Genomic DNA, 25,878 nt, shown 5'->3' on the forward strand with positions numbered 1-25,878 from the left:
TGATGATTAGCGTATGTGTTTTCTACATTGGTTTTTACCTTCTCCTTCAGTCCAAGGCCCAGGGACAGATTTAGCCTCGGCCAGGCACCTGTCAAACACACACGAGGTGGGAGTCAGGGTGAGAATCATCTCAGAGAGCCCTAGAGAAAAAGATTCAGGAGTGATGGGAGCTGTGTCCTGGCTGGGATCCCCAGTGTGTTGGGTTTGGTTGGCATGACCCATGGGTTCCCTGAACTGCTGTGTGGATTGACATATGGGCTTTGGTCTTCTGGAGGATGGAGCTGAGTTATCTCTGGAAAGCGTTTGTGCTTTTGTTTTGTTTATGTTACTCCCAATGGATCTCAAACCCTAGGCACACTTGGCCATGGTTGCAAAGTTCTATAGCGCCATGTGTTAAAAGCCCCCATTCGGGACGGGGGTGGGTGGGTATTACTTCCTAAGCATCTCGCCCTCTTTGTTCCTTCTCCTTTCTTCTCCTATAAATCTCCTGTCCCTCTAACTTTCCCTCTTAACTTGCTGTAGTTTTGAATTGGAAGCTTCTGGCACGTGGAGGTTTTCAGTAAGTGATACGGGTGGTAATAGTAATACCACCTGTCATAACATCAGCATCCAAACTGCAGCAAGCAAGGCACTGAGGAAATGAGCCGTTTCAGATTTTAGCCTGTAAAAACTAAAAGGGTTGAGTTTAGTATGTTTCCGTGTTTTAGTGTGAACTCTCATGAGCCGGACGTCTTTCTAAAACATGCCCCACATGCACGATCCTTTTACATTAGAGGAGGCCACGCAGTTCAACTTTTCTTTTCTGCAGTTGGCGCAGCAGCATCTCTGTGGCGAGTGAATGGGCTCCATTCTCTGGGGTCCCTGGAGGAGGTGGGGCTGCAGGTTGCCGTAGAGACAGCCGGCCTTGAGGTGTTTGTCCATGTTTACACTGCAGAGCGTTCCTTCTCATCAGTCTTAGGGTGCTTTTCTGTAGTAGCCCTTCCTTCTTCCCTCTTCTGTTAGAAATGAATCTATTGAATGTAAGAGAAGTGTGTGTAAAATCAGGCCAGCAAGTCACTGAGAGGGAGAAGTCAGGCCAGTGCAAGTGCTTGAGTGGTCTCAGCCTACTGACTACTCTCACTGCCTCAGGGCCTTTTCAGCTTCCTACTGCCAGGCAGCTGGAATGTGCCGTTGTCATCACATGTCACTTATTAAATATTCTTGATTACGAGCTTTTAAAATGAAAGGGTCGAACATTTTTGTATTTTTTTGTTTTGTCTTTTTGCCGTTTCTTGGACCGCTCCCACGGCATATGGAGGTTCCCAGGCTAGGGGTCGAATCCAGCAACGCCGGATCGTTAATCCACTGAGCAAGGGCAGGGATCGAACTCGCAACCTCATGGTTCCTAGTCAGATTCGTTAACCACTGCGCCACGAACTGGAACTCCCAAACATTTTTGTATTTCTCACTTTGAAGACAATTGGATGGGAGTTCCTGTTATGGCTCTGCAGGTTAAGAGCCCAGCTAGTATCCATGAGGATGTGGCTTCAATCCCCGGCCTCATTCCGTGGGTCAGGGGTTCGGCGTTGCCGTGAGCTGTGGTGTAGATGGCAGACCTGGCTCGGATCCCTTGTTGATGTGGCCGTGGGATGTAGGCCAATAGCTGCAGCTCTGATTAAACCCCTAGCCTGAGAACTTCCATATGCTGTGGGTGTGGCCCCTTAAAAAAGAAAAGAAAGGCAAAAAACCCAACAACAACAAAAACAATTGGATGTCTTTTTACAGTGATTACAATGATATAGACAAAGGAAACACTGTGCATGTCAGTAGAAAGCAAGTTCTTCAATATGCTCTCCTGTCCAGGAACAGCCAAGACTCCTTAGACTTTCCTTCTGGCTCCAAGTGTACAGCACCCCGTGGTCAAGGACAGTATGGGCTGAGGAAGGGCAAGGCTCTGTAGAGAGGTTACTTCTTGAGACAATCCTCTTGTCTTTGTGTCTCTGCCCCCGGTCTGTCCCCCCAGCAAGGCTGGGGTACGAGGTGCTGATACATACCATCAGCCTAATGGATGTGTTTTGTATTCTGTCCTCAGAGCCTGGTCAGCCTCTGTTCAGCCGGGCAACACTCCCCAGCGGGCGGCGAGGCTTCGTGATGCCAGGCCTTAAGGGCCGTAGAAAGTCGGGTGCGACCTCTGCTTTCCAGCCGGGGTGCTGTGAAGGGGCTTGGCATTGGGTGTAGCCAAGGCGCTGATGTGCTCGGTGCGGGGAGGGTGGGGCTTGAAGTGGAGCCGGGACCCCCCCCCCCCAAGAGGCTAGTTATTGTGAAGGGGACGGCACGGGGCTTTGGCTCCAGAACCTAGGGCCCTGGGCAGGTGCACTCGTGCGGGGATGATGGGCAGTGCCGCTTCTGGGGGCCGTCGGAACAGTGGAATTCCTTTGGGTTGGATGGCAGTGGCTCAGGCATGAGGGCAGCCTTGCTCAGGCCTTTGGGCCGTGGTGGGGGAGGTGGGGGCTGCCTGGCTGGAGTGGACTTTGAGCTGGTGATGGGCCAGTGCGCTGCGAGCATGGGACCTCGGGTCAGGCAGGGCTGTTTCAGGCCTGCGCTGACTCTGCCCATTCACTTTCCTCCTCAGAGCCATCCAGGCACCTGCTCAGACAACTCAGCGAGAAAGGTGAGGGTGGGAGGGGAGGGGTGGACAGCCGTTCCCTGTCCCCTTTAAGGTGAGCTCTAGGCCGGGGGCAGGCGACCAGCAGGGTAGGGGTGTCGAGAACAGTTCAGAGGGGATTCTGCCTCTGGTCCTCCCTGGAAGTGGGCCTCATCCCTTGCTGTCTGGGCTCTCCCCCAACACCTCGCACCCTGCCTCCCTGTCCTGGGGTAATAGCAGGAGCAGGGGACCGTGCTATTTTGCACCCCCGGCTCCTGTCTGTCGATCATTCCTTTTGAAAGCCCAGGAGACCAGGTGAGGGTTCTGGGAGCAGGAGCCCCCGATGAGCCTTCCCCAGGGGACTCTGAGCCTCAGGCCTCTAGAAAGGGTTTTTTTTTTCTCCTGCTTACTGATCTCCCCTCCCTCTCCCCCTCGCCCCCACCCGTGTGCTGGGACCCGACGGTGGTGGAGCAGCCAGAGCAGCAGGAATGAAGGTAAGGCCAGGGGAAGAGAGCACTGGCTGGACAGGCTGGGGCACTGCTCGGGTTAGTCCCCACCATCTTCATTCATTCAGCAGGCACCCATCACGCACCTACTATGTGCCAGGCTCTGTCATGAGGGTCGCGGAGATGAATAAGCCGTGACCAGTGCCCAGGGCCCTTCTGGACCCTTTTCCTGGGGTGGCCTCTTGGTGGTGCTCGTCCGGCCCGGATCCTCTCATTTTGCCCTCTCTCTGGGGCGGGCAGCTCTCCCTGGGTCCCGATTCCTCACCAGATCCCAGTTTCAGCTTCCCACCTTGAGCCCCGCCCCCGCTACTCCTCACTGGAGCCCAGTGGAAACGGGCTGGGGTCTAGCTAGACGTGGCTTTGTCAGTGAAGCCTCCCCAGCCCCGGCTGCTGCAGGAGGAGGGGGGTTGCCCAGAGGCCTGTCACGAAGGGGCCTTGTGCTCCAAACAGCACGCGGGCAGTGTTGGCACTCTCCTGGACTTTGGACAGCCCCGCCGTGCTGGGGGCCTGCCGTCGGAGGCTGAAGGGGCTGCCCGGGAGGAACAGGAGGAGGAGGAGGAGGAGGAGGAGGTGGTGGAGGAGGAGGAGGAGGAACAGGCCTTTCAGGTCTCTCTGGAGGACCTGGCAGGGCATGAAGGCAGCGAGAAGGGGGCCAGGCCAGAGCCCCCAGGCTCGGAGGAGGAGGAGGAGGAGGAGGAGGAGGAGGAGAGCCTGGCAGTGGCGGAGCAGGTAGCCGACTTTGCCAGCTCCCTACTGGCCGCCCTCCACTGCTGGCACTATCGGGCCAACGCTTTACTTTTCTCCCGGGGCGCTATGGTGAGGTGTCTCTTTGATCTCCCCTCCTCCTTGCATGCTCCTTGGCACGTGCATGCCCATCCGAGAGTCCCTTCCCCAGCCCTTCTCACCCCTCCGTCCTTCTTCCTTCATTCCTGCCATCAGCATAACCCCTCGCTCGCTGTCACGCCCTGGTGAGCCCCTGGCATGTGCTGTTCCAGTCCTGGGTGCTAACCAGCATGCTGCTCAATGAGCATGATTAATGGGGTGGGGGTGGGGGAGGGGGGCGAGGCCAACCCACAGCCAGGCCACATGCCTGACAGGGATCTCTGAGTCCCCCAGACCTGGCAGTTCAGGCTGACTCTGGAATGGCTCAGGTCCAAGGCTGGATCTCAGTGCAGCCCAATCCCCCTTGGGGCTCAAGAGGTGCTGCCAGGGCTGGGATGTAGAAGGGACCAGGCCCTGGTTGTCCTGGGAGCTGACGACTGCCCTCTGCTTGCTGCAGGGGAAGGGGCGCAGGGAGTCTGAAGACCCTAAGAGCTACAGAAGGCCCAGCAGCCGGTCTCCAACCACCGCTGAGAAGTTCCTGAGCTTTGAGTCCGTCTCTTCCCTGCCAGAGGTGAGTGAGTGGTCAGCAGGCAGAAGGAGGATAGCATAGAGGAACCTGAGCCCCGATCTCATGGGCTCTCCTGTTGGGCCCCTGGGGGCAGGGAGGCTCCCACGTCCTCAGGAAGCCTATCTGGCCTGTGGGCACATAGCTTGGTGACAGACAGCCTCTTATTGTGAATTAGATAAAGATGCCCCTTCCTTTGGGTAGGTGCATTCTCTTGCTAAGGAACACAGTATAATGCAAACGACCAGATTTTAGGTCCCCTTGGCCAGGCCCTCTTGCTTAGAGCCTAAGGCCCTGTGCTGCTAGCATGCCAGACATTTCAATCCTGCCTGACCCACCTGCAAAGGAGAAGCGTGTTGGTATCTACTGAATACCTCCTGCTTGCCTGATATTTTCTTTCTTCCTTCTGCTCCCTGTACCAGCTCTAGCAGGGAGAGAGGGACTCAGAGAGGTTAGGTGACATGGGCAGCATCTGAGGGGCAGAGCTCAGATTAGACTTGGGTCTGTGAGCCACAAGCCTACAGTTTTTCTCCCTGCCCCCACTGTCTGGCCTGCGTGGAACAGAGTCCTTTGAGTTCTTTCCCAGAGTTATAAAGAAAAACTCATGTGGGAGTTCCCGTCGTGGCACAGTGGAAACGAATCCGACTAGGAACTATGAGGTTGTGGGTTCGATCCCTGGCCTCTCTCAGTGGGTTAAGGATCCGGCAATGCTGTGAGCTGTGGTGTAGGTTGCAGACGTGGTTCAGATCTGGCGTTGCTGTGACTGTGGCGCAGGCCAGCAGCTGTAGCTCCAATTAGCTCCCTGCCTGGGAATCTCCATATACTGCGCGTACAGCCCTAAAAAGGAAAAAAAGAAAGAAAAAAGAAAAACTCATGAGGCCAAACCCCTGGGCGGCGATTGAGAAGCCCTGGTGACACTGGAAAAGAGTTTAGGGGGTACCATCCAGCTATAATAGAATATAAGCCTTGTGTGATTTTAGATTTTCTAGTAGCGTCCTTAAATAATTATTTAACCCCATATATTCAAACATGTAGTCATTATTAAAAAGCTATTCATGAAGTGTTTTGTACTTTTTGGTATGAAGTTTTTGTAGCATGGGACTAGCCACATGTCAGAAGCTCAGGAACCAAGTGTGTCTGGTGGCCCCTGGGTTGGAGAGTGCAGGCCTGGCTCCTGGGTCCCGCTCTGTGGATTGCAGACTAGAGTGACTGGAATCAGGTCTGGTTCCTCAGCCTCAGTGTGGTCTTGTCTTCTCCCTAAAGACCCCTCTGGGATGTGGCCCTGTTCTGGCCAGTTTTATGACTCAGATGACTTTCGAGGTGGTCAAGAGGGAGTTGTCAGGGAGTTCCTGTCTTGGCTCAGTGGAAACGAATCTGACTAGCATCCTTGAGGATGCAGGTTCAATCCCTGGCCTTGCTCAGTGGGTTAAGGACCCGGCATTGCCGTGAGCTCTGGTGTAGGCCAGCAGCTATGGCTCCGATTTGACCCCTAGCCTAGGAACCTTCATATGCCACGGGTGTGGCCTTAAAAAGACCCAAAAAAAGGGGTGGGGGGGAGTCGTTAGCTTTGCTTCCTTCCTTGCCACCTTCTGGGCACTTGTGGAGTCGTGCACAGGGACAGAGGCTGGTAGCAGCCAGGTCCCCATCTTTACCCTCTGACAGGATTCCTGCACATGGTCCTATTGTCCTCTGGACTCTGAGCCCCACGGGTGGCCCTGGCTCATCAGTGATGTTGGAATGGCCTTTCACGGTGTTCGGGCCTGGGCTTCAACCCAGAACAGCCCCCAAGTGGGAAGCCTCTAGGGCTTGAGGGGGCTGCCTCACCATCAGTCAGGGGAGTCCTGGTGCCTTGGCTGTGACCCCGTGTTGCATGTTCCCACCTTGTCCCTGAAGCTCCCAGGCAGGCTGCCACTGAGAGGTGCCTCCACTCTAGCCCACCTGCGTTCCTGGCGTTTTCCTTGAATGTGGGCCCAGCACCCCAGCTGCAGGGTGACGAAGAGACATCATCACATTCCTCTCCCCAAGGACCTGCCACCCCCATCTTGATGCCTGCTTGTTCTGATAGCCTTTAGTCCCAAACCACAGACCCCTCTCACTAGGCTTTGAGCAGACGGTGCTGTCCCTGTATGTCTCAGCAGGTCACTTGAGGGAGGTTTTTGGCTCATATGAGGTCTTTGTGCTGCCCCAGGTGGAGCCAGACCCTGAGTCTGGGACAGAGCAGGAGGTGTTTGCTGCCATGGAAGGTCCCAGCACTGAGGAGATGGCCTCAGACACAGAGGCTCCAGAGGTCCTGGAAATGCAGCTTGATGCCCACCAGCTGCTGCTGGGACTGGACCCCCCTGGTGACATAGTGGACTTCATGGTGGCTGAGAGCACCGAGGACCCTAAGGCCCTGAGCAGTGAGGAGGAGGAGGAGGAGGAGATAGGGGCCACCCATGAGCCCGAGAGCCTTCTGCCTCCCTCTGTGCTGGACCAGGCCAGCGTCATTGCTGAGCGGTTCGTTAGCAGCTTCTCTCGGCGGAGCAGCCTGGCACTGGAGGACGGCAAGTCTAGTGGCTTCGGGACCCCGAGGCTGACCAGCCGGAGCAGCAGTGTGCTCAGCCTAGAGGACAGTGAGAAGGGCCCGGCTCCGTGTGTCAGCACCACAGACTCTCTGGACTCTCAGCTCCCCCCAGAAGCGAACATCAGTGCGGGGGTGGCCTCAGAGAGTGAACCTTCTGTCAATGGGACAGAGCCCCCGAGCCCAGGCTGCCCAGCAGAGCCAGACAGGTCTTCTGGCAAGAAGGAATCGAAGCTTTCTTCCCGAGACCGGCAGCTGCTGGACAAAATCAAGAGCTACTATGAAAACGCAGAGCACCACGATGCCGGCTTCAGCGTCCGGCGCCGGGAGAGCCTCTCCTTCATCCCCAAAGGGCTGGTGAGGAACTCAGTCTCCAGAATCAACAGCCTTCCCAGGCCGGACCCCGAGCCGATGGCTCAGCTGAGGCATAAGAGACAGGTGGGCTCCCGGGCGGCCTCGTGGGCCCTCTTTGACCACCCAGGACCAGGCCAGACTGGTACTGGGGACCCAGCTCCTATCACCGATGCCGAGTTCCGCCCATCTTCAGAAATTGTGAAGATCTGGGAGGGAATGGAGGCCCCCAAGGGAAGCCCTGGGAAGGGGCCAGGCCAAGGCCAGGCCAATGGCTTTGACCTGCACGAGCCCCTCTTCATCCTGGAGGAGCACGAGCTGGGGGCCATCACCGAGGAGTCGGCTGCTATCTCGCCAGAGAGCGCCTCCCCGACCGAGCCGCCCAGCGCGGCCCACCTGGCCCGGGAGCTGAAAGAGCTGGTCAAGGAGCTGAGCAGTGGCACCCAGGGGGAGCTGGTGACCCCGCTGCACCCCCGCATCCTGCAGCTCTCCCATGTGATGGACAGCCATGTGAGTGAGCGTGTCAAGAACAAGGTCTACCAGCTGGCCCGCCAGTACAGCCTCCGAATCAAGAGCAAGTCGGTGACAGCCAGGCCACCGCTGCAGTGGGAAAAGGTGGCTTCCACCAACCCCCAGCTGCAGGAGGAGGCTGGAGCACCACTGGGTGGCAAAGGTATGACAAGGGGGTTGGGGAGGGGGCTCTTCCTGCAAACTAGGGCGGAAGCGCCTTTTAGCAGTTGGCTTCTGGGAGAGTGTCCCCTAAAGGACCCCTACCAAAAGGGGGGCCTGGTGTGAGCCCTGAGCTGGTCTAACACCCCAAGCCAAGCCCTTCTTCTGGAGCAGAGACCTTTGGAAGGAATGTGGCCCTGGGCCTCTCCTTTCCAGGAAAGCAGAAGCTCTTATCTCCTCCTTTGACTCCTGGTCCCCATCCCCTGCCTTTTCTTCCTTCTTCCCATTTCCCTTTGATCAGGGGGCCATGGATGGTAAATGAGATTTCTCTCCCATCCCTCCCAAGACCTCAACCACCAGGCTTGCCTGGAAAGGAGGTTTGAAGCCAGTTCAGAGCCCTCGTGTCCATCGCTCCCTCCCTTGCAGTGGATCAGGGAGCTCGCTCTCTCCTTGCAGGTAAGAGGAAGCCCGTGCTGTCTCTCTTCAACCACGAGCAGCCCGTGGTCCAGGAGCTCAGCCCGCCCAAGCCCAGCTCTGCCAGGGAGACGTCGCCACGGCGTTTCTCCTTCAGCCCCTCAGCCTCCAGCCCGAAGACCACCTCTCCAGGAGCCTGGCCCTTGCCCCGAAGCCCCCTCAGCCCCTTCGACACCGAGACCTTCCACTGGCCCGACGTCCGAGAACTCTGCTCCAAGTATGCCTCCCATGATGAGGTGCTCCAGACCAAGGGCAGCCGGCCCCACAGCCTGCCCGTCAACCGGAGCCGCTCGCTGCCGGAGAACATGGTGGAGCCGCCTCCTTCGGGCAGGGTGGGCCGCTGCGGCAGCCTGAACACCAGGAGGAGCCCTGCAGGCCCGGAGGCTGCTGAGCCCCAGCCTCCTGGGGGGTCGCCCCCAAGCCGGCTGGCCGAAGAGGAGACCCTGTACGTCACTGCGGACCTCATCCTGGAGGATAACCGGCGGGTGATTGTCATGGAGAAGGGGCCCCTGCCCGGCCCTGCAGCAGGGCTGGAGGCAGCGGGCGGGCAGGGACTGAGCTCACCAGCCGCCCTGGTGGGGCAGGGCCAGGAGTTCCAGGAGTCCGCAGCATGTCGGTCTAAGGACGAGAGTCCCAGGGACCCAGTGGACCCAAGCCAGCTGGGCAGAGTGAGGAGCCTGAGGGAGAAGTTCCAAGCCTTGAACTCCACAGGTTGACACTGAGGCCTGGGGAGGGAGCAGCCAGGCCGAGAGATGGGAGGGAACTCTGGCATCCTTGCCCACAGCCTGGGCTTACCTTGCTCACCCGAGCTCCACCCAGGGCCCTCCGAAAGGCCACCCCCGGGAGAGGGCCCTGGTATACCCAGCGAGGGTCCTCACCTGCTGTGAATGCGCTGGTGACTTGCCACCGGCCCGGATGAGCCCCTTTTCCCTCTGAGGCCAGTGTGGCCGCTTCCCTTGTATATAGTTCTTCTCTGGTAAGAAGCCCAATATTTAAGCTCATCTCTTCCCAGGAAGAGCAAGCCCTGCTCAGGCCTCCAGCGTCGCCTGGCCGCTGCCAGACCAAGGGCCCGCCCAGGGGACACCCAGGAAGGTGGCCTGGGGAGGCTTTGATCTTTAACTGTGCCTTTTCTTAGGATCCAGGCAGGAATGAGGCCCATAATTTATTGCTTTCCATCCCGTGGTATGTCAGGATGCCCACGTGTGTGCGCGTGCGTATGAATGTGTGTGGTTTCCCCCTCCCAGGAAGAATGTCCTAGACTCGTTCAGGTACTCCTGTGGGTTCTCGCTGGCCCTGTGGCTGTCACTCATGTACACACATTTTGTTATTTGCCAATGGTGTAATAACCACTGCTGACCAACCAACCTGTGTGTGGCCTCGTTACTGGGGTCTGGCTGGGTCGTGCCAGCCGATCCCGCTGTCTCGGGAGGTGGGACTGGTTGCTTCCAGGAAGCTCAGGGCAGCAGGTGCTGCTGGGGGAGCTGGGGCAGCAGGATGTGCAGGAGGGGGCTTGTCCTCTGCAACTTCTATTCCCATGGACTTCTCTTGACCCTCAGCCTCGCGTCCTGTCTGGGGTGAGGTCGGGGACACCATGCCAGCCTTTCGCTCTTTTTCCCAAGGGCCGGTGTTGGACTGAAAGGGGTGGGGTGGAGTGGGGGGAGAATATTTTTCCAACAGGCCATCGTTTCTGTGTCTGGTGCCTTTTCTTCTCTCTAGTTCCCAGGAGATAACCTAGGAGGCAAGGATTCTAAACACGGAGCCTAGAAATGTCTTAGGTGGCTTTGCAGTATTGGGTGAGGAATACAAGTATATGTTTTCTGGGGTGCAGCTTCAGTCTTCAGCCCACTCTCAAACGGGTCTTTGTGTAAAAAGGGGTGGAATTACCTCCTTACTTCTAACTGGCTTTTCTGCCCCTGTTCCTTGTAGACCAGCTTGTTCCTCTGTTTGTCCTGGCCTGGGAGAGGTGGGGCTGTGGGGCCAGGTGGTGGAGCTGTCCTCCAGGTCTTCTGGCCTAGGAGGACAGACCCAGCCTGAAGATGGGTCTGCTGAGTCTAATAAGGTCAAGGGAAGATCAGAGGCAAGGCCCCCCCTCCTTTTTTTGTTTTTTAGGGCCACACTAGGGGTCCAATTGGAGCTGTAACTGCTGGCCTACACCACAGCCACAGCAACACCAGATCCAAGCTATGTCTGTGACCTACACCACAGCTCACGGCAACGCCGGATTCTTAACCCACTGAGTGAGGCCAGGGGTCAGATCCGCAACCTCATAGTTCCTAGTCGGATTCATTACGGCTGCGCCATGCTAGGAACTCTGTGCAGGCCCTTCCTGAGTAGAAGCAAAGCCTGTTCTCCCAGCTGCCCTGAATGGTCTATGGCCACTTGCACTTGTCGCCGAGGAGAGAGCTGGCTCCTACCAGGCAAGTCTGGTTATGACAAGGAACCACAGACTAGAGTGAGAGTCAAGGCAACCCAGCCCTGCCTTTGGCTGGGTCACCCGAGCCTTTGCTTTTCCTCCTCTATGAACTGGATATGGATGCGCTGTTGCTCCTCAAGCTCTCTGACTCAGACTCTTCAAAGGGTAAGAACGCCAGGCCGGGAAGTAGTAGTGGACGCCTTCCCAGGTGACCCTTACACAGCCAGCTGGTATACCTGGGAACCTTGGACCAGCTCACTGGTTCCCACTGGCTGCCCATTAGAACCACCAGGGGAGGGAATGTTTTGAAGAATGCCGATGCCTGGGTTTCATCCACTCAGATCCACTGAAACTGCCCCTCCGGAGGTGAACCCCAAGCGTGTAGATTTTGTTCGGTGAGGACTGAGATCCATGGGGAAAGGCCTGCAGCAGGCCCTCGGGATGGCTGAATGCATGAATAAGCGAGCATTTCTCATGGTCTCAAGTGACGCATAGGACCTGGATGTAGGCAGTTGTTCCCATAAGATTCCAGGGACAAGCCAGAGACTCTGGCTTTCCCTCTGTCTCCACGGTGGTCCTGTGGACACATTTCTCTCCCTACCCCCTGCTCACTCAACCAGCCCTCCCTAGCCCCGTGCAAAGGGAAATAGTCCAGAATAAGAAACAGAAACATGGAGCATTATTGATTTATTAGAAAAACTAGTAAATGGTGTCCTCTGGTCGGTGGAAGCACATTTGAGCAGGTGGAGGACAAGGCCCAGCCTCAGATTGCATGGTCTGTGCCCAACAGGGTTGCAGTCTCTGCAGCCGCCTCCTCCCGTGCATCCTCCCTGAGCTTGCTTGTCCAAGGACCGAGCCACGGGTCCTCTGGATCTCTGCCCCCTCCCATGGAAGGGAGGAGGGAGATCCAGGGCCAGCCTTGGGGACTCTATTTGCCCTCTGAGGGGCAGAAAGGAGGAGTGGGGTGGCAGGGAAGCCTCCCCTCCCCTCCCCCAGGCCTCCTGGTAAGGGTGCTAGTCGGGGGAGGGAAGCCAAGGACTGACCCATCCTCCCTCTACCAGTCAGTGAGGCCAGGGGACAAAGGGGAAGGCGAGAGGGAAGGGACCGCCTGACCAAGCCCAGAAGGAGCGTCCTCTGACCGCCTGGGGGAGGAAGCCTGGTATGCTGGTGTGGACTGGAGCTGTGCCAACCTAGTTTGGGGGGTACTGTTAAAGACTGCAAAAGTAGAAAATGGAGGAGGGGAAACAAACCAACCTTGCCGGGGCACCAGGGGTTTAGCTCTCTGCCTCCCCAGCACCCCAGCGTGGCACGGAGTCCCAAAGTGGGGTGCCTGCAGTTTCAGTGCAGTTGGCTGAGTGTCTTGGGGCCTGTGTGATATGAGGGGGGGGGCGTGTGCAGGCCGTAGCTGGCGGGGCCCATGCAGCTGCTGCCCTTGCCCAGTCCGGGGGCCCAGGCGTGGTGATAGCCTAGCTCTTCCGTGAGGTCCTTTCCTTCTTGGGATGGCGGAGTTGGCTGAAATTCCTCCCTACAGGTGCTACTTTGGCACAAGTGGGTGGAAGACGGTGGCCCCCAGGCTCTCGAACGACTGGCCCATGGAACTAGCTGAGGGAGACTCTTGCCACCATCAGCAAGGAACATGCTATCAGCCCTGGAGTAGGACATGCCCTCTGATGCGCTAGAGGCCGTCTATACGGCCAGGTGAGTGTTGTCACCTCACTGCCCCCTGCCTTGGTTTCCCAGCTGTAGAGAGGCGAGTGAGAGCGGGATGGATTAAGTTCCCTGTTGGGGGCGCAGCGGGGTTAGATGCATAGCGGCCAAATGAGGACCTGGCTTCAGAGGTGGGGCCCCTTGTCAGCTCAATGAGAGAACGTCTCCTGTGGGTCTTGGCTGCGGAAGGTACCTTCCGTTGACATAGTGGTACTGACCTCGAGCACTAAGGGCTCCTAGGAAGACCTAGTAACTCTGAATGCCTATGCCTGTGGTTTCTACCTGAGCCTCACCCACTCCTGGGGGATCATCTCAGTGTGTCTAAGGCTCCTTCCCATGGGGAAGGTGATGGGAACAGCAGTTGCAGGCCCCAGGGTCCTTTGTGGTCTGCTCAGGGGAAACGGCTGCTGCCTGCAACTTAACCCCGCTTTTGGACCTAACCCCAGTTAAGATGCTGGGCTGGAACTGTATTGCTTTCAGAGTGGCAGAGAAAGTCCCTGTGGTACCTCTTCCCTCCAGAAGTCTGATCTTAGCAGCAGAGGAACGCTATCCCAGGGGACAGAGGTTGCAGGGCCCCTGGTGGCTGTGCTTGAGATGGGGTGGGGTGGGATGGGGGGTAAATACCCATGTGGCCCCCACCCAAGCCTGAAGGCCAGAACCTTCAGGAGAAGCTGAGCAAGGGTGCCACAGCTTCATGGCTCTGGCCCCAGCCTTTGTCCCAGCCATCCAGGAGTTGTTGTGAGGGTCATAATACCCAGGTAGGGCCACCTTTGCCACCCCAGGGTGACAGGTCATGAACTTTGCTGTCTATCCAGCCAGCACCCTCAGATGGGACCAGCTGTAGGTAGGAAACGTTGGGGTGTTTGGCTTTGGGATGCTCTACTCCAGGCCCTGGGGTGTCCACCTTGTATCTGGGGACCTGCACTGTCTCCCTAAGGGGTCTGAGTGGGATATTGCTGGTTTGGCAACTGGGAGGTGGGGAGGGTCCCAGAGTGGCCAGGTGGAGCCTTAGGCAGCATGGAGACCTGCCTCCTTCTGGCCTGAGCCCTAAACCCTTAACGAGTTTAAAAAGAGGGCCGGCTTGAGAGCTTACTGTTCCCACCACTGCGTGTGGTGGCAGCAAGGAATGCTAGAGGCAGTGGCAGTCCCCTGGCACTCAGGACCCAGAGACCCTGGAGGGTGCCCCCATCTTTTGGTGGGAGGAGGAGCAAGAAGGGGATGCCGTGGCCCCTGAGGTGAGAGTCCCTGGTCTGAGGAAGCCCAGTGGGGAAGAGGCCATCGTGTGCTGCCCCAGTGCCCAGCAGTCCCTGGCCCAGAACAACCACGCCCAGCCTCCTTCCTCACGCTCCTATGGGGCAGGTCAGGCGTTTCCAGAGTCCTCATCCCCTTCCCCTTACCTGGCTGTGACCTCGTGGGAGGTGCCCGAGCACGACTTGCTCTGGGAGTGGGCAGCATCTGAGGAAGCCCATCAGCCTTCTTCTCCAGCTCGTGTGGCTCAAGGTGGGGGGGCAGGGTGGGGAGGGGGTGTGCGGGCGCCCCTCGGCCAAGGGCAGGGAGGGGCAGGGAGGGAAGGGCGTGGACCTCGAAGACTGTTTCCCTCGCCGAGCCCAGAGGGCAGCAGCAGCGCTGGGAGCCTCGGCCCTGGAGCCCGCGCTCGGTCTGCAGGGGGCTCCGGGCTGCGGCGGCGGAGGGCGCGCAGAGCAGGCAGCTGTTGCAGTGCAGCGGGGCCCGAGGCCCGGCCGGCGACTCACAGCAGGCAGGCGGCAGGCAGCTGCGGAGGACCCGACCAAGGAGGGAGGCGCTCGGCCCTGCACGTCCCGTCGTCGCACTGGCCCCACCCGCGGGGCGCCCAAGAGGCTACTTCTTTTTGGGGAAGAAGCTGAATCTCTTCTCCTTGTCTTTCTTGCCGAGGCTGGCGTCGGGGCCGGTGATGGAGGGCAGGGGCAGGCTCTGTGCCTTGACCCGGATGCTTTGGGACTCGTTGATGGCCGTGCTCACGCCCTGCAGCCAGGACAGCATCTCCTCCTGCAGGGTGGGAGGGTCAGGGCCCCCGCAAAGAAGGGGGTGCCTCCAGGAGCCTGAGGGAGCCTTGAGGTCAAGTGCTTGGGTCCCTTCTACCTGCCCCTTTGTTGGCGGGGGTCTGGGCTGGGCAGCCCTGCACTTACCTCATCCTTGCCATGGAAGAGCCACTCGCTGCCATTGCTCAGCCTAGGAGGACAAAGGGGTTCCTGCGTGGCCATCTCTGGAGCCCCCTGCTCTCGCAGCACCCCCTGCCCCTGCCCAGAACCCTGTCAAGCAGCACAGCATCTTCTGAGAGAGGCAAAAATCAGGACCACCAGCCTCCCTGAGAAATCCCTGAGGGGCACCTTAGGCCTGGAGCTGGTCACATACAGTGGGCCCCTGTCCAGCCACTTAAGCCAAATCAAGTCACCAGGGAAGGGGCCATGACAGCTGGGGCCTCACCTCAGCTTAAAGACATGCTTCTTCTTCTTATAGTTGGCAGCAATCTCACAGATGGCATGTCTCAGGGCCAGGGGCTCCTCCCCATGGTAGGGTACCCCCAGGGCCAGGTTCTTGGCATCCTTGTAGAAGGTCAGCTCACTATTCCTGAGTACACAGTACAGGTTGCTCCAGGACCTGCAAAGGTACAGACAGGCAGGTCAGCTACAATTCTTTTTTTCTTTTCTTTTTTTTTTTTTTTTTTGGCCATGCTCATGGCATATGGAATGTTCCCAAGCCAGGAGTCAAATCTGAGATGCATTGTAACCTACTCCACAGCTGCAGCAATGCCAGATCCTTAATCCACTGTGCCAGGCTGGGGATCAAACCCTGTTGGGCACAGAGATAATGCTGGATCCTTAATCTGCTGTACCACAGTGGGAACTTCTCACCTACAGTTCTGATACTGCATCCCTCTAATCAATTTCTAAGCTTTATCATTTTAAAAAAATTATACCAATTTTGCCCTAATCAATAGTAACACGTTACTGTTAAAAATTTGGAAATAAAACTCATCTGCATGTAATTCCACTACCATTGTTAACATTTTAGATATTTCCTTCTAGTCTTTTCTATTCACATATATATAGCCAAATTGGATTATACTGTACATTCAGTTTTATGTCCTTTTATATCTTGAGTATTCCCCATATCCTCAAGTATTTCTTGAAAATGAGTTTGAATAGCTCGATGGTCTCCTATTACATATATAAATAATCCCTTTATTGGTAGATCTTTTCATACTGGGAAATTTATCCACAACTTACAGAGCAATATGATAAACATTCTTATGCTTTAATCTTTTGTCTATAACTCTGATCTTACCTGGAAATATTCTAGAAGTAGAATTATCGAGTCTAAGACCAACAGTGTAAACAACTTTTCAAAGCATTTCCACAGCCACTAGCATATTTGATTCGCATATCAGAACAGAGCAGGGTTTTGTCTTGGTGGTAGGGATATTTTGTTTTGTTGATGATATATGATCAGAATACAGTACGAGCACTTTTTAAAGAAACGTATTTGTGCAAATCAAGGCTCTTCTCGACCGGAACGTTTGGTGAGGCCAGCAGGCTCACGAGCTCCTGTGTGGCCTCATCTGAGCTCTTCCCCGAGAAAGGGGAACATGTGGCTCCTTCACAGTAATGCGCGCCAAGGAACATTAAGCTTGGCTTCCTCTTCTTCCCTTTTGAGGGCAGGAGGGTGGAGAACTAGCAGGCCAATAGGCAGGAGGGACTGGAAGGTCCAAGAGACTGTGACCCGTACAAAGCTGGCTGCAGAGCCGTTCCACAAAGCCCAGATTTCTGACACCAGCTCAGGGAACTTTCCTCTGCCTCTCACCACCTTCTCCGAGCTTGTAGCCCAAGGAAAGCAGTGGCTAAGGAGGAGCTGGGCTCAAAGTCCTGCTTTGGACAAATGACTTCTCTGTTTCCCCATCTGGGAAGTGGAAACATCATCACAGCGCGGTTGTGACGATTTTACTAGTGCTAACATAACAGCTGGCACATAGTAGGTGCTTGATAAATGCTAATTTCTCCTTTCCTGTAGACTTTCCCTATAAGCAGCAAACCTCTTCGAGGTGGCTGGGCTCCCAAATTCAGTTTTGGAATGATTTTTTTGGCCACGCCCATGGCATGCAGAAGTTCCGGGGCCAAGGATCGAACCTGAGCCACAGCAGTGACGCTGTTGGATCCTTAACCCACTGAGCCACCACAGAATTCCCCATGTTTTGGATTAGCTTTGCTGTATCCCCCAGAACAGGCTCTCTCTATGCTGCCAGTTGGCCTTGGGAAGAGGGCTGCCTTCAACCTTTTGATGCTGCTTGTTTCCCTGGGACCCTGGACTGCTGCCTGGTAGAGGCATCCCTGGATAGACCACAGCCAAGGACATGACTGCTTTGGGGTCAGGAAAGGACACAGTCTCTGAATGGATTCCTCAGGGTCATGTAGTTACTGGGGAGAACCTCCAGAAGGCATTTAGGTCAGCTCCTCTTTTACGGCTGGAGAAACTGGGGCCCAGATTGGGTAGAAAGTGAGACTTGGTTAAGGATGTGCTGTTAGCACCAAGACCTACCTGTTGCCCCACCTTGGCATGAAAACAGCTAGGGTCCACAGAGTTCATGCTTGGCACCAAGCATGGCATCTGCGCTGAAGAGGCAGGCTACCCCCATCACCCGCATTTTACAAATGGGAGGCCGAGTAACTTGTTCAAGGTCATAGGAGTTGAACTCAGGACCGCCAACTGGAGACGGCCTTCTCCTGTCATGCCAAGTAGCTCCCAGGGCTGGTTCCGAGGGCACCCTTGCCCACAAACATCCCTGTGTTACCGAGGCTCTGTTGCTGAAGTCCCTGTGGTGCCCAACCCTGCGGCCCCACCCCCACGCACCTGTTGGATGCCTTCTTGTTGGGTCCCTCCAGGTCGTGCTTGCGGCCCAGGTAGCCCTCCATCTGCACGCTGTGCCCATGGTCCCGCTGGGATGGCAGCGTTGTCGGCTCTTCGCCCTCGCTCAGAGGCGTGTCCAGGACCTTAAAGAGGGGCTCCGTGGCCGGCCTCTCATCTGCGCTGGATTTCTCCTCCTGCCCTTCCTCCTGCGGCCCTGGTGGGGGTGGCGGCTGCAGGTCCTGAGGCCACCGCCTTTCTTCCCCCTGCTCAGGGGCATACGGGAGGGGCACACCTTGCTGGGGGTTCGGACCCAGGGGTGGCAGAATTGGGAAGGCGGCGGGCCCTGCCTGAGTCTGGCTCCTTTGTCCTGTGCTCCCCCGGGCCCTCCCTCCACCTGGCCTGCTTTGCTAGGCTGCTGCTGTTTCTGGCTCCAAACCCACACTCCCTGTCTCCAATCTCACAGCAACAGAAGGTTCTCAGAGTAAGCTGAATGGGCCTGCGTGATGCTCTCTCTCCTCCGGGGGGTTCCGATGCTGCTTGCTGCCTGCTCCAGACGCGCCCCCCCCCCCCCCGCTTCGGCTCAAATACACGCATTATACCTGGGCTCTGGCAAGATTTCAAAGGAAGAAAAGCATTCTGTTGCTAAGATAGGTTGGAAAAATATTTGCCCTAAGATGCAGGAACTCTTCTGTCACTTTCCAAATGTGTCGAAAACTCCAAAGCTAAGGGCACAAGGCCCTTGGTCTCCCCGTCACCCCTTCCAAAGGGAGACCCAGCCCCTCTCAGGTCCTGCCCCCCTTCATTTGGTGGGGACTAGGGGCAGTGGTTCCTAACCCTGGCTGCCTTTTACAGTCACCTTGGGAGCTTTAACAAAATATGCCCAGGACCCATCGAAAGATGCTGAGTTAACTGGCCTGGAGTGGGCTCAGCACATTGGTATTTCTTAATAAGCTTTGCATGCACTCAATGCGCTGCAGAGGTGGCGAATCACCAACTGAGGACTTGCTGCTCCAAGGAAAGGCTGCAGCTTTTACCTCCCCACACCACCCCATGGAGGGCAGGACACTCCCAGCCCCTGCCCAAGACATCCAATGGGACCATGTGCTGTCAAGTGCCCATGAGAAGGGAAGGCAGGCTTCTTGTGCCCCAGCTGGGTACCTCCTTGTGCAGAGGTTGGTCCACCTTTGTGCCTGCTGCAGAAGACAGGGCACGGCAGACTGGGGCAGCAAGGAGCAGGCAGCCTCTGGGTGCAGCACAAGAATGCCAGCTGGGGCAAGAACGAGTGCATCTTTGATGTGCCAGACGAGCACCAAGGAAGGCAGCCTAGCTTCAGACGTCTGGCCAGAACTCTGTCTCCAAGGCCCGACTGCTGCAGGCCTTACAGCACCAGATGGGAAGGGTCTTGTAGGTCCCCAAGTTGGCAGTGTCTGGACACCTGAAGGCCCAAGGGCATCAATGCCCCAGGAAAACCAGAGCCACCCCCAGGCAATAAAGAGACTGCTTCCTTGTCTCTTCCCTGTCCCCACTGAAGATGGAGGCCCAGAAGAGTGTTGGGGAGGAGCCAGAAAAGAGCAGACCCTGTGTTTCCTGTTGTGGGTCCTTCAGACCTTGGGTCAAACCCAAAATAGAGAAATGGAGAACAGGAGAAGATATGGGCACCAGGTTGGACATCAGATTGAAGCTCCAAACCGAAACAGACTGGTTATTCTATTTACCAAGCTGAAAGGGACCCAGGTCTGCCTGAGATGGCACTAAGGATGGGAAGGGGAGGCTCAGTGGAGATGTTTGAAGGCAGGGGTTGGAAGAAAGGTACAGCTAGTCATATTTGAATCCCATAAAATTAGGACTGTTCAATGAACAGTTATGTTGGGCTTCTCTAAGATCTCATTTAAAGAAAGGATAAGATGGCTGGAAAAGTTTGGAGACCACTACCCTCATCTAACACTGTGATGAGAAAATCTGTGCTCAGAGAGGTTAAGTGACTTACCCACGGTCACAGAGCTAATAGATATCAGAGGCAGTTAAGAGCATGCACTCCAGACTCGGACAGGCCTGATTTTTTTTTTTTTTTTTTTTTTAAGGGCCATACCTGCTGCATAGGGAAGTTCCCAGGCTAGGGGTCAAATCGGAGCCACAGCTACCAGCCTATGCCACAGCCACAGCAACGTGGGATCCAAGCTGCATCTGCAACCTACACCACAGCTTATGACAATGCTGGATCCCCAACCCACTGATTGAGGCCAGGGATCAAACCCACATCCTCATGGATCCTAGCCAGGTTCCTTAACCCCTGAGCCACAAAACTCCCTGAATTTTTTTTTTTTTTTAATCACATCTTTAGGGCTCTCATCTTTTTCTGTCTTAGATCCCCTTGAGAGTTGTGGCTGGGCCAACACTCATCTTTATGCATCTTGCAGTATTTATATCTTTGAGGGTCAGCAATGAGCCAGAATTGACCACAAGGATTTGGAGGCCCCAAAGCCCTGCCTGGATCACCCTCCAGGGAGGAAGAGTGGGAGTGGCAGGAATGGGTCTGCGAGCCTGGGTTTGGGGTCCTTCTGTGGACCCAATCAGGCCAGCCCTCTGACCTGGGCATAAAGTTTGGGAAGTAGGAAAACAAAACCTTTCATCCCTCACCTCTGCCCCTGGCTGGGCTGCCCCTCCTGGTGATGGGCCGGGGCCTTAAGACCCTCGTAGTCATGTTTGCCCCTCTTGCCTGGCCTCTACTCTCCCAGGACTGGTTTTACTAGGGGTCTGTAAGCTCGAATTTTCTTCCTATGCTTTCATTGCCATGCTCCTTCTTTTTGGGAACTCTCCTCCGAAGACGGATTTTTCCAGAACTGCCACTCAACTTAATCTCACCTTTCTTCTGTCTCCTCCTAATGGGTGCCTGACCCACATTCCCTGGCAGGGACATTTAGAGGCCATGGCCAGTGTGATCAAAAGTTAAATGGCCAGGTCATGGGTTGGCTTTGGAACATGGGGGTCTTTCAATGTATGCAGAGATTTCTTCTGTGCTCTTGACTGTCTACTCAGAGACAATTTAAAACCCACCCTCTCCCCTCTCTCCAGAAGGCAAGGCCTGAGGACAGGGAGTCAAGAATGAGGATGGGAGGTGGAGGTGTTTGGCAGCAGCTGAACTACCCCGCTTCCCAGGCCCAGGGCTGACAGAGCTTCTCTCCCTATGGGGCTGGGGGGCCTGGAGAACACAGAAGAAAGATGGGGGGCATGTTTTGGTGGGGGCATGATTTAGGCAGAAGGGCCGTCCTTTTATCAGTCCCAGGGGTGAATGTGCTTTGTGCCATCTTCTAAGCAAGTGGGGGTGGGAGGCAGTTCTGCTGCCCCTGAACCCATACTATGCTCTGATACAGATTCTGTCTTGTCCGACAGGCAGAGGGCTCTGTGGACAGCAGAGCACCAGATGGGGGTGCTGGCTACTCGTGTGGCCATAGGGGCCAGCAGGTTCCGCCAAAGGCCCTGCATAGCTGAGATGGTCTGACTCCCTTCTCTCCTCTGATATCTGGCAGAAGACCTGGGGTCATCAGAAGCACAGATTATACCTAGACCATGGAGGGGTAACCTAGCCTAGAGCCATCACCCAGAGGAATGGAAAGACCCTGAAAAAAGGATCTAGCTATTCGGAGGAAATTCTGGGTGTCAAATTGGAGTGGGTGGAGAATCTAGACCCTAAATGGGAGGCAGAACAGCCCAGGGATGGGGCCTGGAATAAGCATGGAGCTCATGCTCTCTGGTTTGAGGGTTTGGGGGACACATGGGTGGCATCTGAGATAGGTGTGTGTACTGGCTGCTGGGATCACAATATGGGAGGAAGGTAGGGGACAGGCAGCATTGGCTGATAGGGGGACATCCAGGGAGGAAAGGGCATGGACAAGAGAGCCTCTGAGGATTTCACAGGACTATAGTCAAACACAGAGGCCTAAGATCCTGATGGATAGGGGATGGCCACCCCAGAGTCTTTGCAGAGTCCTGTAAGCTTGACTTTTTAGGGGCCTGCCTTGCTAGGAAACTGGCTTGGGTGAGAGAAGCAGGCAGAGGTCTCCTCCCCAAAGGGGGTTTAAGAAAGAGGGGTGGGATAGGTACATTTCTTACCTGGACCCAAGGTGTTGAAGGTGTATTTCCAGGCCCAGCCAGAAGGTGGCGCAGGGGCAGCACACAGACAACTAACTCTCCAGCTTCCCGGAGAAAAATAACGTGGAGTGCGACCAACCGGGTCTTTGGGAGGTTCTAGAAGATGCTCAGTGAACCCAGATGATTAACAAGCAAGGAAACACAAGTGCACTTCTCTCTAAAGGAAATGCCGATAAGTGAGAACCAGGGCATTAGGGTGCACCCCAGAGGCTGTTCGACCTTAGCCTTGGTCTTGCCCGCCTCCCTCACAGCAAGGATGGAGCCCGGGGTGTGTGTCTCCAGGGAGGGGCACTCTGGGAAGACTGGCTTAGGAGGGGGTTGACAATGGATGCTAGAATTCTTATAGAGGATGTTTCCTTTAAGAGATGAAGGACTGGAGTTCCCACCGTGGCGTAGTGGTTAACGAATCTGACTAGGAACCAGAAGGTTGCGGGTTCGATCCCTGGCCTTGCTCAGTGGGTTAGGGATCCGGTGCTGCTGTGAGCTGTGGTATAGGTCACAGACGCGGCTTGGATCCCGCATTGCTGTGGCTGTGGTGTAGGCCGGCAGCTACAGCTCCGATTCGACCCCTAGCCTGGGAACTTCCATATGCCACAGGAACGGCCCTAGAAAAGGCAAAAAGACAAAAAAAAAAAAAAAAAAAAAAAAAGAGAGAGAGAGAGAAAGACGAAGGACTGCAGTGAGGTATGGAAAGAAAATGAAAGGAAAAATGAAGACAACCATCTACCAGGTGTTCTGTTTAGCCTTACGCCCTTTCTGTGAGGTGGGTATCACTACCCCATTTTACAGATGAGGGAAACTGAGGGTCAAGGAGAATGAGTAACTTGCACAGCCACAAGGCTAGTGAAGGGAAGGTTGAGGATGAGGATCTGTCTGTGGTCCCTATGCTCCTCCTGCAAGAGAAGGAGGTGGTACTACTGCCCAGAGAAGAGGGCCTAGGTGATGGGGTTCATGGTCTAAATGGGATGAGTCTGGCTTCCATAAGACACATGGTTGATCGACTGAGGCAGCATGATTATGTCACAGCCACTCTGGAAGGGGCCAGAAGAAAGGCTTGAGGGCACCCAAGACCTACTGTTGAATGCCTTAGGCAATCGAATGGCCCTGTGAGACTGCGGGATGGGGGGAGCTGGCCCCATGAGACTTCTGCAGCCTCCCCCAGTGTCAGAGGTCTGGGCTCTCGTCCTCTGGGTGAGAAGGGCTGTCAGCAGACAGGCTGGGAAGGCTGCTCGGAAGACAGCTGTTTGCAAGAGAGGAGAAAGAGATGGTGTGTTGAGTTGAGGGCAGACAAAGAAATGAAGAGATGGAAATTTGGGCTGAGCAGAGACAAATGCCTAAACCTAAAGAGAGAATGGAGAGACGCTGCTGCTGAACAGAGAAAAGAGCATGGGAGGAGCTGAGACTGGAGCAGGCAGGGGTCCCTCGGGCTAGTGGCAGGGATGGTGAGGGTATCTCATGAGAAGTGGGGTGGGGATGCAGAGTGGCTCAGTGCCATGCCCAAGGGCCCAGCTGTCTGTCTGAGACGGCCCCTGGGAAGACAATGGGAGGGGACATAGAGCAGAAGACCACCAGGTAAAGTGAGGGGGAGAGAAGGGGGAGTGTGCAGGTCCCCTCGTGCTGGAAGGGGAGACCTGGTCCACAGCTGTCCTGGGGGAAAGAACAAGGCTTCCTCGAGAGCTGTCTTCACCATTCCCACCACCAGTGTGGACTCTTCGGGTACCTGCCCTGGAGGAGCTGGCAGCTGCTCGATTCCTTGGTGATTCAGAATTAGACTAAAAAGAGAAGAAACCAACTCCCCCATCCCAATCTGACACCCGACAGTCAAATGGGGCAGCTTCAAACCCCATTTCCAAGATGCCTCCAATGTGAACGGAATCCCATCCTGGGTCTAACAGTATCTGGGATGCTCTGAATACAGCTTGGAAGATGAACACAGGAGGAACCTTAGGAGCAGCGGGACCAGGAAGATCTCCTCTGACCACAGCAGAGAGAGCTGGGCACACTCAGCGGCGGACAGATGTTCGGAAAGAGCCCAGAGCCAGTGTCTCTGAGGAGCCTGCAGTAGCAAGGCGCTGCACCAGACAGTAGGCAGACGCAGCCCTGCCACGCTGATTCAGGCAGCCTGGGGAGACAGACACACCCAGGGTCATGGGGAAACTGACGTTTTTTCCAGGCCGGGTCTGCTCATTACGGACAAACACACCATTTGCCTTCACTGCAAAATGCCTGAACCAGCAGCTCAGGTCGGCCTCATGGGGGGAGGGAAGAAAGGCCTGGGAAAGCCTGCTCAGGCGAGAAGAAACACAGCTGCTGCCTCCACACCCACGGCCCTTCCCTCCAAGGACCTCAGAGCCCAGCCTCTGGCCGAGGATTAAAGCTGCAGGCTGCCTGCAGGGGAGGCTGCTGTGGGAGAGGGGGTGGGGGGAGTTGCCAAGGGGGCGACGGCAATTGGGAGCCAGCCAGGCATTGGCTGAAAGGTGACCTGACACAACCCAGGGCCCGCTGGGCCCTCGGGCACCATCCCTCAGGTCCCCAAGTGCTGGTTATTTCCATGAAGCTACAACCACCTTGAAAAGACTCTGGAAAGGAGAGGCCAGGGCCCTAGGAGTCTGGACTCCCCTGTTGGTCCCTAATAAGATGCCCAGTCCTCCCTCCGAGAAGCCAGCTGCAGGCAGTCTTGGAAGGTCGCGGGAAGAGTGATATCCATGAGCTGCACGGGGGTAAGGAGTTTTCCTTGACAAGCTGATGAAGGCCTGCAAATCCAGGGCACCCAGGAGCAGCCTCGCCCCAGGGTCCCCGCACCACAGAGGAATCTAGGCCTGAGGCTCAGAGGCAGAGGGGGCATGATGGCCCCAAACAGTGAACCTGGAAGGCAGACTCTTTCTTGTCACAGCCCCTAGTGGCACCAATCCCTCCCAGGGGTGGCACTCTTGCCATCACAGCAGCCCCATCAGGAGTGTTCCCAGAGCAGGCCGTGCTTCCCAGCGGAGGCCAGGGAACAGCCAGCGTGCACAAGAGAGGTCCCAGGGCCTGTTGGCTTGGGCCCCTAAGCCTGGGCTGCCTTGGATCCTCTGCAATAGCATTTCATCTCCCTGAAATCAACCTCAGCATCTTACACCAATGGTACACTGTGGGGTCTGAGGTACCAGAGCCTAGAAGATGAGGATGCTTAGTAGGAGCCCCTGGCCTTCCCAGAGCCATGCCCAGGATGCAGGGGAGACACGTACGGTACAGGGTGTGGAGGTGGCTCAGCCCATGGCAGGCCCCCCAGGCCACCTTCAGGGCACTGGCCTTGGCAGGTGTCAAGGTCCAACGCTACATTCCTGTCTTCCCCAAACAGACACAAAGGAATCAGCCTGCCCTTTGCCACCTTTCTGCCATCCCCAGCCTCACACCAGCTGGCACCTGACCACTGGAGCAGGTTCCTCAGAGCTGAGAACATGACGAAAGTCAGAAAACCTGTCTCTCCCAACCCTCTTTTTACTTAGGGATACTGTCCACATAAAGGAATGTTCTGGACTTTCTGTAATCCCACAGAGAGAGCTTTCTAAGGGCAAGGAGACCCAGAAGGCTTAGGTGATGGGTCTAAAATCATGCACAGAGTTTCTAGAATTAAGGACTAGAATTCAGCGTCCTGATTTCCACGCCAGGACTTTTGCTGTTCATGACACCCGTGTCTTCTGCTTGGCCTCAGTCTTACACACTTACCTGTGTAACAGGTTGCTTTTTTAATCAGAACATGCTCTCGTGGGGACAGGGAAGAGGGGATGGAGGCAAAGCAGAAGGTGTGGAACTGGAGGTACCCCAGTCCCTGCATGTGCACACGTGTGTACAAGCACACACCCGGGAAGGGGAGGACCGGGCGGGGCTGGCAGGCGGCCATGTGCCATGGTCCAGACAGGGGTTCAGGCGCCTGATCCACTCCCGTCTGCTCCCCCAAGCAGGAAGGCGGCATGCACTAGTGGTGAGTTCGACGTGAAGCCACAGCGCACGGCTCTATTCTACAGGGCACCGACACCAGACCACATGTGGGACAGCAGGAGAGCCACCAGACCCAGGCCAACCCCAGAGGGAAGGCTCAGCAGACAGCCCGCCTTCCTGGGGGAGGCCTGTGGTTTCTGCAAAGGTTTCCCAACCTGCACGGGACCCATTCTCCTC

General features: G+C 56.1%; 2 protein-coding genes across 47 annotated transcripts in view; one reads left to right on the plus strand and one right to left on the minus strand.

Annotated features, from left to right (window-relative positions):
• The window catches only part of PLEKHG3 (pleckstrin homology and RhoGEF domain containing G3), a 47,173-nt gene extending 37,239 nt beyond the window's left edge, over window positions 1-9,934 (plus strand). For 6 of the 43 annotated variants that reach the window (XM_084969442.1, XM_084969439.1, XM_021099378.2 and 3 more), the window contains 6 exons: window positions 2,612-2,650; window positions 3,098-3,117; window positions 3,580-3,945; window positions 4,409-4,522; window positions 6,705-8,100; window positions 8,553-9,934. In XM_084969442.1, coding sequence (XP_084825568.1) covers window positions 2,612-2,650; window positions 3,098-3,117; window positions 3,580-3,945; window positions 4,409-4,522; window positions 6,705-8,100; window positions 8,553-9,286 — 2,669 coding nt within the window. In that variant the 3' untranslated portion in view covers window positions 9,287-9,934. Of the gene's footprint in view, window positions 1-2,071; window positions 2,162-2,611; window positions 2,651-3,097; window positions 3,118-3,579; window positions 3,946-4,408; window positions 4,523-6,704; window positions 8,101-8,552 lie in introns of all 43 variants that reach the window. The other 37 variants (XM_084969447.1, XM_084969448.1, XM_084969446.1 and 34 more) reach the window with 11 other exon arrangements.
• Window positions 9,935-11,655: 1,721 nt separating this feature from the next.
• SPTB (spectrin beta, erythrocytic) overlaps window positions 11,656-25,878 on the minus strand; it is a 141,708-nt gene continuing 127,485 nt past the window's right edge. For all 4 annotated transcript variants that reach the window (XM_013978290.3, XM_084969428.1, XM_021099376.2 and 1 more), the window contains 4 exons: window positions 17,575-17,834; window positions 15,154-15,327; window positions 14,856-14,898; window positions 11,656-14,715 (listed from right to left, as the gene is read on the minus strand). In XM_013978290.3, the coding sequence (XP_013833744.3) occupies window positions 14,548-14,715; window positions 14,856-14,898; window positions 15,154-15,327; window positions 17,575-17,834 (645 nt within the window). In that variant the 3' untranslated portion in view covers window positions 11,656-14,547. The remainder of the gene's footprint in view (window positions 14,716-14,855; window positions 14,899-15,153; window positions 15,328-17,574; window positions 17,835-25,878) is intronic.

This window comes from Sus scrofa, chromosome 7 (assembly GCF_054392235.1).
Source record: "Sus scrofa isolate SSC_HxYL_T2T_F1_AM1 chromosome 7, Sscrofa_HxYL_maternal_Yorkshire_Landrace_v2.0, whole genome shotgun sequence".
NCBI lineage: Eukaryota > Metazoa > Chordata > Mammalia > Artiodactyla > Suidae > Sus > Sus scrofa.